Source organism: Pezoporus flaviventris, unplaced genomic scaffold (genome assembly GCF_033815535.1).
Source record: "Pezoporus flaviventris isolate CSIRO_AGI_PZ_B2104156 unplaced genomic scaffold, CSIRO_AGI_Pfla_v1 ptg000015l, whole genome shotgun sequence".
Classification (NCBI taxonomy): Eukaryota; Metazoa; Chordata; class Aves; order Psittaciformes; family Psittacidae; genus Pezoporus; species Pezoporus flaviventris.
Window position 1 is genome coordinate 10384132 of NW_026892563.1, and position 12618 is coordinate 10396749.

The following is a 12618-nucleotide window of genomic DNA, read 5'->3' on the forward strand; positions in this document are numbered from 1 at the left end:
CATCTATTAACATATTAAAGAGAAAATAAAACATCCAGCCTGATGTAATGCACAATATGGCATTACTCTGGGTGCTTCCTAAGCCAGGGAAATCTTATTTGTTTAATAATAAGTTAGTCATGAATATGCAAATCTGCATCAGTGCAGTACCTCACTGCTGTCACTATTAATGAGTTGCAAATTAATGTGACAACAAAAGGAAAATCTATTTACTGGCAGATCTGTGGTTCATACCTGGCCCAAGAGAGCAACCGTCTACAGTCACATTGGTCTGCTGGAGCAGTATGTGCACATGGTGTGGACAAAGTTTGCTTTGGGGCTGGCAAACCAGAAACAAGCAGTACACTGCCTTCACCCCCAAAGGGTAGAGAGCAGCATTGCTCCTAATGATCCATCACACTGAACTTGCAGGGAAATACAATCGCTTCACGCTGCAACCATGGTGAACCCATGCAAAGTAGGTTCAGGTAAAATGCAGAACTGGCAGACTGATGTAAGTGGGAAGACAGTGGGGACATCTAGACGCAGTTCTTAAAGAGAACTTCAGCTTCTTCAGATCTGATCGGGGATGCTTTTCTCCTGACAACACTACAAGCTCACAAAGTGAAACTTGTTGGATTCCAGTCATTTTCTCCTGTCTCTCCCCCTAGCAGAAATGCAATGGTGAATAAGCACATTGAGAAAAGACCTAATACCTGTCTTCACAACTGTGGCATTCAACTCTTCTGTCTTGCGAAGTTGTGCCAAGCCCTCTCCTACCAACACTAGACCTGTACTGAAATGAAAATATGATGTTCTGCAAACAATTTTAAATAGATATACTATTTTTCCTTTAGCTTGCATCTGTACAAGTTTAAAGTAGCAACATGTGCCTTTTTTCTTTCTGAAGAAATGATGCTGAATGTTTACCAGCAGCCCTGCAGAGCCTGGGAATGGCAGCTGCCTGCATTTACCACTCCCTGACACCTTGTTCATATTAATGCACAAACGATGGGTTTCATCTATAGTTTCATTATTTAGCACAGAGATGAAGGGAGGAGTCAGCTTCAAACTCTTTTGATTCATGGCATGAGTTCACCCCTGGGAGCAGTTTTTAAGACAATTTCCATTCTGCTCCTGTGATCCTGGAAACTAGGAGATGGGTTGGGCTTCCAGCAGACATCTGGGCTCTCTCCCTTTAGGAGATTACTCCCCAGAGAGCACAAACAAGGACCAAACGTCTCTGGCTCTTGCTTGCCACTCACTGTAGCAATGTCTTTGGCCCAAGTCTATGGCTAGGCCATCAAAGCAAAAAAAGGGACACAACAGCAAAGCAGAAGAAACAAGAAGAGTGTCTGGAGGGAGAAACAACCCAAATGGGAAACTCCCAGGACTGACCCCTCTGTGCAGAACTCAGAACTTCTCGGGTACAACACGGCGGCAAAGGAGGAGTTCAGTATTTTGCGGTGCTTAGCACCATCACTTATCTCAGGGGAAACCTACCAGCCTTGCCCATGCTGTGATTCCCTCCCACTGCCAGGCTTTGAGCTGGGTATTTCTTGGGATTTCCCAACCAGAACCAAGTCAAAGTCTGACAAAGGAAACTCCTTCCAGTCAGGCTCACCTGCCTGCTCCAGCTGGAGATCAGGTTGCATCGGCAGTTCTTCAACACCTCCATGGAGCACACAACCTCCCAGACACGCAAATCCAAGTGATAAGCAGGGGAAATTCAAGGAGACACCTTGGCTTGGGTCCCAACAGCATCAGCACTGCACTTTCACCTTGCAGAAAGCAGGACACAGGATTGGCAGGGTTTTCCCATCCCCAAAGGATGAGTTTCTGTTTCCTTACGTTTTATGAACCTGGAGCAACGCCAGTGGTGTGAAGTGAGTATCTTTAGCCCAAGGAGGATGCACAGGAAAGTGCTTTACAGGAGAGCAGCGTGAGTCCAGAAGCTGAAATGTTGAACATCAGCCCACTTCCTGCCATGCTGGTTGGAGCCAGCTCAGTCCCCAGCTTCGCACCACACAGGATCCAGCCAGCATCTGACTTCCCTGCCTGCACTCACTGTCATTGAGTTGCTGGCATCTCTCCTCTCCCTGGGGTAGCTATCCCCTGGGCTTGCCTACTACTTATGCAGCCAGCCTCTCCCATGACAGTCTCTCAAACCACCTAGAACAGGGTCAGCCAAGCCAGCCTTGGGCTCCCAGCAGCACAGGACACTGCCCTCCTTTGCTGAACCCTCCATGTGCTCTCAGGCACACTCACATAGCAAAGTCTCTTTAAAAAAGTACATCCTAGGAGATAAAATGGTTGCATTATGTTAAGGGACAGCACTGCCATCAGGTGTTCCCCTCCAAGGCCCTATTTTTAGAGCGCAGGTGAGCCGCAGGGCAGGCACACGCATTGTGTGCATGAGGCTTTTGCTGTGTTTGAGCATGGATGCAAGCGCCAGCATGGAGAAGGCCCAATTGTACTGAGTGGAGATAGTGTAAAGCTGACTAAGCAGAGAGGTTTGGGGAGCATGTGCTCAAGATTGCTGGAGGAGGAGCTGGCCTAAAGAGGAAGCCATGTCAATCTCCTGCTTGCCTGCAGGTATGGTGAGAAGTGAGGTGTCTGCCATGCACCCATGGAAGTGGTATAAAGCTGATTTATGCTCAGCTCAAACCATCCAGGCATTATGTAGCTCATCAGATAAAGGTGTCTGTAACAATGGCTTTTAATGTTCTCTTTTGCCTCAAGTTTTTCTGGCCCATCTCTGCTTTCTGGGAAAATCAGGGGGTAAGAGCAGCCCGCACTGGGGAATAGGGCGGTCTGGGTTACAGTTCCTTGCGAAGCCAGAGGATAGCTTAGAAGTAAACCCAGGATGTGTGTGTAAAGCAGTACAGAAGAAACCATAATCATCTTTATCCAAAGCCTGGAGAAGGATGTCAGTGATTGTATCAGGACGAAAAATTCCCTGTCCTGTGCAGAAACGGGCTTTCAGCTGTCAGCAGCAGTCAGCTGTCAGACCCTTCTCTTGCCTCTTGCCTCAGCTGCAAGACCACCTTACCCCCAGAAGCAGTCGCACTGTAAGCCACACGGTACAAATATTAAGCAAAAGACTCAATTTGATGGCAACTCACCACAAGAGGCATCAGTTCTGCATCATTCCCCGTGGGGCACCTTCAGGAATACGGTGTCGTTCTCCCTTTCCTTCAGGATGAGGGTATTTGACCCTTTCTTCAACTCCCCCAAGAGCAAAGATATACCTTGCAGTACACAGTCCGTTAGATCACAACTCTGAGCCTCACTCCTACAGACAGATAAACATTTTTCCAGATGCTTTTCTCAGATGGGCCAGGTGCTCTGCTCAAGACTCTTGGTGAGTGTCCTGGCCCACATGAGGAGGGAAACATGATTTAAACATCACAGCTGAAGTGTTTGGCTATCACAGGACATACTACTGATAAAAACATCCCCAAAGCAAAACTCAAGAGTTTGGGTTCACAGCAAGTTCTTTCCACAAGTGGAAGAGCACCCCCAGACCCTTAAGAGAGGATCTGCCCAAGCCCAGGGAGCCCAGCCTCTTAAGACAGATGGAAGTTCCCAAGCCATGTCAAAGTGACATTCTGTGCCTTCAAATTCCCCCAAAGCATGCTCATAGCTTTAATGCTCCACATTCAAACTGAAGCATTTACCCTAGTGCTATTTTCCACCCCTCTGCAGACACCAGTGAAAAGAGAATTCAGCCAATTCAACTTCAAATGATGACAAAGGAGGGAAAATAATTGAACCTATTCACAACTCTTTTAAGAAGAAGGCAATGCAGAAAGTGTTGTGAATACTGCTTTCAAACCTCTGTCCCACAAAGGGCACCCACCCAATGTCTTCTTGCAACCTTGAATTTAGAAAGCCAATGCAGATTCCACATCAGATTTCATCAGCTGCTCACCAGCACCTGTGCCAGCCCTGCTCCGCTTCGGGAACTGCTCCCAGAGCCTCTTTTCATAGTCATTAATGAGTCAGAGCTCGTTTCGCACCCAGGCACAGGATTAATGGGAGTCAAGTTTAGCCTCTTAATTTCTCAACAGTTTTATTGCCTTTAAGAAAATTTTTGTAAAATATAAATACAAAGGCAGGAGATTTACTTACAAAGTTAAAACACAGATCTCAAACATAAACACACAATTCAGAAAATTTAGTTTATGTACAGTTTCAAGCAACTTCAACATATGTTAGTTTTTCAATATTTTACAAGGTACAGAAAAAATAGTTCAAAGTCTTCTTTAAATAAAGAGCATAAAATGTTTAAACATATATAAACAATCCGGTTTGATGTGTGAAAACTAAATTTCACAGCTTTTAAATTAGGATATAAAAGTTCTTACAATTAGTTGATGCGTATGGATATGGTTTAATTTATATTACAAACTATTGAATTATATTCAATAGTGGCTTACCTGGCCAAAGCAGGTAATTCTGTAAACAAAAAAACAAAACTCATATCACCAAGTGCCTTACCGAATTCTACCTCCCAAACGAGCCACACGACTTTGATCACATCACCTAGAAAAGGTATGTTCTGTGTAATCAGTGCTTTGTATGAAACAAAGTCAATGTGTGGGTGTGTTCTTTTCAAAAAAAGGAAAAAAATGTGTTTCGAGTAATAACAAACTTATCCCAAAGCCTGTGTGCATTTTAAAGAAACGTTATATAACAATTCTGTAAAAACTGACTGAAGTTAAAAAAAAATTCTTCCAAAATCCATCCAACTGGAATTCAGATCTCTTATATAAAGGATATTTTCATATTTAATAGTGTCCTTTCTTTACAGAAACAATTGCATCTGAACACATATACATAAAGAAGTAACTGTATAGATCACTGTACATTAAATGGCCTGATGGTTCACCAGAGGATGTCGAAGGGAGGGTCCTCGTGCGGATGCAACCAGTGAAGCGAGGAGCCAAGCAAAGTCTTGAGTTCACTTGTGAACTCAACCAAGTCCAACAGCTCTTTGCTCTCTGGGTTAAAAGCTTCAAGGTCCATGGCGCAAGAGAACAACTGGCTGAGAGCAGTCTGTTTGTAAAACTCTGCCTCCGTAATGGTGACGACTTCCAGATTGGGGAAGTTGCAGCGGAAGATGCGAGATGACATTTTCAGCCTCTTCACCACATCCGAGAGCAAAAGCCAGTTTCGTGGTCTGTGAAGGTGAAGGAAAAAGAGGCTCCAGTAACTGACATTAAGTCACAGGCCTGTTGACTCTTCACTGTATCTCCCTGTGACAAACCCTCCCCGACCATACCTGCACAAGCAACCTCCCTGAAATCAAGACCATTGCCCTAAGGGGTGCAGGTACATACTGATTTACTCATAGTACTGCTGCCCATATCTTTGAGGCAGGAGGGGGACCAGGCATGCAGGGGCACTGAAGCCTATAAATCCAGGGCTTCTGAACATGCACGTGGGTCAGCAGCCATCCCAACAGCTGCTCATACAGTTAAAGGTTCACCCTGCTGAGCCTGGCCCTCATTTAGCGAGTTAGGAGATGGCTTATACTTATAACCAGAAATTTCGGCACGTCTGACTTGCAGAGATGCCAATACTAGACACAAGTCAATAGACGGCTGTTTTTCTCAGATTAAGAATACATTTTTTTAAATTCAATCGTTGCACTTGTCCATTTCAGAGAACTGAAGTAATATCCATCACCCAAATAATAACACGATGCTAAAACCCACACTCCTGCATGATTAATATCTGAAATTATTTTTCCCACAGCTTTCATAAAAATTGGTGCAAATGACAAATGGGAGCTGTTTACAAAACTAATTTAGATCTTGAATACAACAGATAATAAAACTTTCAGGTCTTTGTTTATTGTTAAGTATCATAGCATCTTCTGTAAGATATGTATTTGTTTGATCTAATTCAGATCTTTAAACCAGCTCTGATGCAAAGTCTAGAACAGCAGTAATGGTGTTCTTTCATTACCTACAGAGTGTGTCCACTCAGCAAAACAGACAAGCTCATTAAATAAAATGAAGAACACCTTACAGACACAATAGACGAATTTAAGTGCTAGAAGCACTTGTATTTTCGGATGCTATACCAAGATGCCTGCCTGGGATGAGGGAAGGAATTTGGGTTCAAACGTCACTCATCCCATTCTGCAGTGTGGCAGTCAAAACACAGCTCTGACAAGTCAGCCTTTCCCCCTTTCACCTCCTTAAGCCTATTTCTAAAAAAGCATGGCAGTTAAGAGTACTGCTCTCTCATTTACGCTACATGAATTCAAACGCTGTTCCCTGCGGACACAAACTGCCGCCATCCCGAGCAGATTGTCGCATCTATTTTTACCCCAAAACCTGTATTTGTTCTTACCCCTGAGAGAGACACACTTGAATGTTGTAACATGGCAAGGGAGGCTCATCTGAAAATTCAAATTCAAACACATCGCTAAAACCATCTTCATCTTCATCACCTGGGCCGGGAGGATTTGCCAAGATGTCAAAGCCAGATTCATCTTTTGGATCTAAACAAAATTGAATAAAGGTGCCAAGTCAGCATTGAAGAGACTGTTGCACGTCTTTGCTTTTTCTTCCAATAACGTGATCTGTAAATAAAATCAGTTTGCTTCCTTCCTAGCTTCCTCCACCATAAAAACAAAACAGCCCCCACCCCCACATGCCACATGTTTTGAAAGTCTCCGCATACAAAGAAATAAAGGGTAACATTTGCTCACCGCACACAGAGCTGCCATAGAAATCCCAGTACAAACCAGGGTCATCAACGCTTCGACCTTGCAGGTCAGTTAAATACTCTGGAGAGGGAAAAACAACAACAAAAACGTAGCAATGAGAACAAAAAGCTGGCAAGTTTAGCAGACCATGTGTCATACAGTCTCACTATGCATCCTCCATCAAAGAAACCCACACCGTATATCCTGACACACATGCTACAAACAACAGCATATACACACTGTTCTCGCAAATAGTCCTGGATTCTGCTTTTCTCCTGCATCCTTTCTCCCAGCACATCACATAATGACCCACCACATCAAATGATCAGTCACGGCATAACAGGGACAGACCCAACCTCAAGCTTTAGAAACCAAGAGTGGCGTTTTGTTTTTATGACACATAGGATGTATTCCACTTTTTAGCCTGCACAGTTATTCTGGACACCAACTTGGGGGTGAAACAGGGGCCCCAAAGAAACTGGTGGGAAAGGTTTTTCCACACATTTATGTCCAGAAGATGCCATTCTTTCCTGCAGACACAATCTGGGAGATTTGCTAGCTGAGTAGATGGAAAGATACTGAGACTCAAGATGTTAAGAAGTCTGAGACACTGGACTTCACTGGAGTCCTGACACACCTATGCACCATTTAAACAGGTAAGTGGCTAAGTACTTAAACCGATTGACTGTGAATATTGCAAACACTTTCAGAAGTGAGTTATTAGGGAATGCAAGTGTCTTTATCCAAAACTAACAGGAAAAAAAAAAACAACATGTTAGAACATGGACATGTTTAAACACAAGAGCCTTTAATATATCTTTACAGCATTTTGGATATAAAATGAGGCAGAACTTGCAAAAAGACAAGTGCTCGGATAAAAAGCAAGACCATGGAAATACATGATTATGTTTAACAAACAGCTACTTGATTCGGTAAGTTTCTTATTTTCATTTCAAGCAGAAAACTGAAGGCACTGAAGCAGCCCGCTGACCGCCTACCTACCTATCAAATCTGATAGAGGCATAATCCTTACGACTTATTAAGAGTTTCAATTAGAAGGAGCCCCCATGCATGGCTATGCCTCCCACCTGCAGCCACTGAGCTCCTGCAGGCAGGGAGAGAGCTACTGCAGCCTACCCTAATTAATGCTCCTTGGCGTGGAGCCATCCCCATCAGGCAGCAGGGACTTTGAGGGGCCAGAGAATATCCCCCCACTTGCCATGACCATTAAAGCCCCACACAACGTGGCCACAAACCTGTGAGGAAGGTCTCCATGAGCTTACTGTGGGTCATTTTCACGATGGTCCTCCCAGAATAGGTTGCAAGTGTTGGATCAGCACCGTAAGACAGTAACAAGCGGACAATCTCCAAGTGATCGTTTTCGACCGCGTCATGGATCGGTCTAGGGAGAAATGAGAAAGATCACAGCATTACATTTTGACTCAACAGTATTATTCAAACGTGTTTGACAAGAAACTTCTGACTTCAGATCAAAGTTATTTATAGCAAATAACACTATTAATACAGCTGTCAATTATCTTATTGCTGGTTTCACTTACACATCATCCCCTCCCCCTTGTCTTTTCACAATCATACTGCTCAGGGCAGGTATTTCTTCTATGTCTATTCATCGCTCTACATATTTTGAAGGCCAGTAAAATAATTACACTATTGTAACAGAAAGCAGAAGTTTGTGTGAAGCCTCACAAACATCATTTTGGTGCAAGTCACTCTACTGTTCCAAGCCTCTGACAATTTAACAGCATGTTGCGGAGTAAGGGCTAATTGCTTCTGGACAAGCATGGAAATCAGTTACCCAAAGCTCCTAAATTATGCACTCAGAAATAAGTTATGAAAATTTGCTAGGAATTAAGCTTCCATGCTATACCCTCTTTAAACAGTACTTGTGAATATATTTGCAGCACAATTCAACCCTTCTACTCAGAGAACAGAAAAACATGTTATTTTAAGTTTAGTCCACCCAGACATTAACGTATTTTACATGGCATGTTCAATCTATACAGGCTCAGACATAGATTTTGTGAGCCTATAGAAGGATTATTCATTAATACACATGCCTGCAATTCCAGGTTTAGCATTCCTTATCGCTAATTATAAATTGCATTAACTTTTGCCTTTAAAATTGATTATATGGAACGGGAGTTGTCTAGAAGTAGGACATATTACCCTTCAGACTAATGAAGATGTGTTAAAATCCCATCTTTTCCTTACGACAGCAATGAGCAGGGAACTAAAAAGAGAGTCAAAAGCATGGCCAGCAATCATGGCAGCTCAACTCAACTCTAGATTCCTCCTCCTTGATGCTGTCAACACTGCTACCCCACAACAAGGCTTTCAAGCTCTCAAACAGATGTATTAAAAGGCAAGGGAAGGAAGAACTTTAACCAGGATCACATACTGCCTTCCTGGAAAGCTTTCGGAATGGTGTTACAAGGAGAAGCCATCAGAGAACCAAACCCCTCAGCTCCATCTACCAAACCACGCTTGGCTATTCACCAGGGCCTAAACTCCCTCCTGCAAAGAGGCCGTGTCCCACCACTCCTTCTACCACAGGCAGCACATCCCCTGTATGTCACCACAGACACCCCAGTGACCGCAGGGCAAAGGAAGGGAAGATCAAACCGGTCAGAAGAGGAAGGCACACCACGGTTTTCCCTCTATCCCACAGCGCTGCTGGTAGGAGGGGGACTCTAATCCACCTCAAAAGGAAGCATGTTCCAGGTGTTTTTACTCCAAGTACTTTCTACTAGGCTGTGACTGAGGGTGATTAACACCTGTCACACATGAAGCACTCTTGCTTGCCCCTGTCTTACTTGAAAGCTGCATGCAGTTTTGGTTTTGACATATGTACGCCATATACTGACATGAGGAAGTGCACTTGAAGAGTTTGCAGCTCATTCCCTACAGAGAAATGGCTTAACCCAAGCTGCCTGCCTCCTGTACACCCCAGGGCACCAACACAGCGACCAACCAGGTCATCCTTGAGCTGCTGAGCTTAGTCCTCAATCCAGCTCCTGCCACCCCTCAGACATCTGGTTCCAGAGGCTGCAGCACGTGCATGCCACCCACATGCCGCTCTTTGGAAAGTCACTTTCAAATTTTAAGACTAAAGAGGTCCGGGAAGATCATTTGCAAAGTGTGAGGATATCCCTTCTCCATTTCTCAGGGAAGTCTCTAACATTACACTCACACTATGTGATGCTCTTGAGACAGACGGTGCTGGAGAAGCCAGAATCCCCAGGGTCCCCCGCAAGCCTTACTCCCACCTACTCCTACTGACTCAGTGCTTCCACACAGAGACAACCGCAACATCGTGTGCCTACACAGCACTCACCCAGCACATCCAGGATCTGGCCAGCGCTAAACATCCCAGGCAATACAACACAAGAAGTAACAAATAATAGGGGTGATGACACGGAGGCTCAAGAAGTATCGGGTGTTTCTGGCTGTCAGCAAGCATCTGAGGCCTGAGCTGTCAGGTCATGACACGCTCACCATCTACAGCAGGAAAGGTCAGCCTTGCTGCAAACCCTCCTGTCCCCCACTGGGCATGAAGCATCCCTGGCTGACAGTCTGGCAACAGGCACCAGGAACAGATGAGAGTTACGACTGCCGCCAAATGCTGGGGATGCTTTTTTTCCCCCACTCCCTCACTTTAGTGGAGTCTTTAATTTTGAACTGTTTTCCATTTTATTTTAGAATTAGGATTTTCTGGTATTGGGAGGTGGGGGTGCAGAGTGCTGTGGATTTATTGGTTTGTGGGTTTTCTTGTTTGGCTTTTTCTTAAACTGAGTCACCTAAGTGACTTTTGAAGCAGTAATGAATTCAAGATGATCCCTTAACTTATTAAAAACAGCATCTAAATCACAGCCCAGTTTTTCTATCAATTTAACAACACCCGGATGAGTTTATTAAAGGGCACCTGAGCATTCCCCAGGAAGGAAAAATCACAGCACCCCAGGATGGGACCCCCTCCCCATTTCTATAGGTCACCCAACCCAGCATGGTGGTGCAGACAGGAGCAGACAGCAGGACTGGCAGTGGAGCAGGCAGCAGGGCAGGCAGACTAACCTTTGTTGCTTGCTGGAGCACAGAGAGGCTGCCCCAGGCATGAGAGGGGACTTTATAGAGGCAAGGGGAAGGAAAGGCACAGTAAAGCCATGTGGAAGGAGGAAGAACAATAAATAGAAGGAAGTGAAGGAAGGAAAGAAAACACTGGCGGAAGGGGGGGGGGGGGGGAGAGCGTGTGTGAAAGAGAGATTCCCCATAGGTAAAGCAAGGGGAAAAAAAAAGGCAGTAACAGAAAGCTGACAGACTTTTACTGGCTAGCATAACTTCTTGGCAAGCTTGAGCAGGACCATGCAAAGGCACAGCTACTTGTTTGCTTCTCCCACCAGGGCCAGCAGAGGAGGGAGTATTTTTCAGTCTTGGCAGAGTTTAACCATCCTATTTGTAGGATGCAAAAGTGACTACTGGAGACAGCAACCGCTTCAGATGTGAAAAAAAGATCCCCGGGAGTCCTCTCATGGGCTGCTTTGCCCGTATCATCTTTTCCACCCTGAGCATCGTGGAAATAAACACTCTATCCCTAATGGTACAGTTAATGGTAGTACATCTCATTTCTAAAACAAACCCTTCAGAAGGCCCCAGAAGGATCTGAGGACATTCGAGAGCGGCAATATCCTACAGGAGACAAACATCTCAACCCTCTCTTGTGTACTCTCAAATTCTTTCTACTATTTTTACCACTACTAGAGTTAGGAAAACATTTCACTGGGGATTTATCCTTCCACCCCCAAAATTATAAACTATTTAGACCAGTCAGGGTTTGCTCCCAGCCTTTCAGGCACCACCAGAATTTTCCTCACTGCAATAAGAGGTTTCCTAACTCACCAACCAATACCATATCTCTGGCACCTTATTTTACTTCCATCTACCCTGTTATGCAATGCTGCCCCATGGAAGAGGCAAAGGAGCAAGTTGCAGGAGGGCAGCTACGCAGGATGCCTCTTCTTTAACGCAATTAGCTGCCGGAGGGTATGGCTCTGCCAAGACCAGCTGAAAGGACACAGGAAGAGAGCCATCTTGGCATGGTCCTCCCAGGGAAAAAATAAAAAAGGCTGAGCTCATCAGCTGCCAGCAAGAAGGATAAAGCAGAACTGGCTTCGGAGAGCAAGTCTAGCGAGGGAACTCTGAAGCAATAGATGCCTTGCTAACAGGCAGAAGATGCCTGTAGTTTTGGCATGCAGCTTTATTTTTAAAGTGATGCCTGTTCAGCTGAGAAAGTAAGAGGAGAACAAGGAGATAAGGGCAAATACACCAGCAACCATGCGTGCTAATGTCAGACACTTACTGGGGTCCTGTCAGGGAAGGAAAGCACTCACCTCTTAAGCACGGTCTATTATTATTTATAGGTAAGGCGATTAAGAGTCCTTAGTGACTGTGGCACCTCTGAGACAGGTCTTAAAGATCTTGCCTGGTTCTACAATAATCTTTGATTAGCCACTAATTCAGTGGCAGAGTGCTTGTGTATTCAGGGTTTGCAGGCGCTGCGTTTGGAGAGCCGCTATCAGCACAGAGTTTAAGGACGAAAGCATGGAAGACCACAGTATTTAGCTGGGCCAGATGTGCTGTGAACAGGGCAGAGGGACACCCTGCGCTGAAGGCAGCAGGAGGTGTGCAGGCAGAGCCCCAGCTGAGAGGGAAGGGAAGGACTGCACCATACCTACCCCCCCCAGCTGCTGTCACCCCCTTGCCCTGCCACTAGTCTGACACTTCCTTTGTTTTTGGCTTCACCGAGATTTCTGATAGTATTACAAACTAGAGGCTGAAAGCCTCCCTTATCTACTGAACTCAGACATTCTGGCTGCATAGGTGCATAAAAGGCAACACGG

At 45.0% G+C, this 12618-nt stretch overlaps 1 protein-coding gene across 7 annotated transcripts in view; it reads right to left on the minus strand.

Moving 5' to 3' along the window:
- Window positions 1-4037: 4037 nt before the first annotated feature.
- Window positions 4038-12618, minus strand: part of BCOR (BCL6 corepressor) — an 80427-nt gene continuing 71846 nt past the window's right edge. For all 7 annotated transcript variants that reach the window (XM_061453388.1, XM_061453387.1, XM_061453391.1 and 4 more), the window contains 4 exons: window positions 7960-8105; window positions 6707-6784; window positions 6346-6496; window positions 4038-5164 (listed from right to left, as the gene is read on the minus strand). In XM_061453388.1, coding sequence (XP_061309372.1) covers window positions 4870-5164; window positions 6346-6496; window positions 6707-6784; window positions 7960-8105 — 670 coding nt within the window. In that variant the 3' untranslated portion in view covers window positions 4038-4869. The remainder of the gene's footprint in view (window positions 5165-6345; window positions 6497-6706; window positions 6785-7959; window positions 8106-12618) is intronic.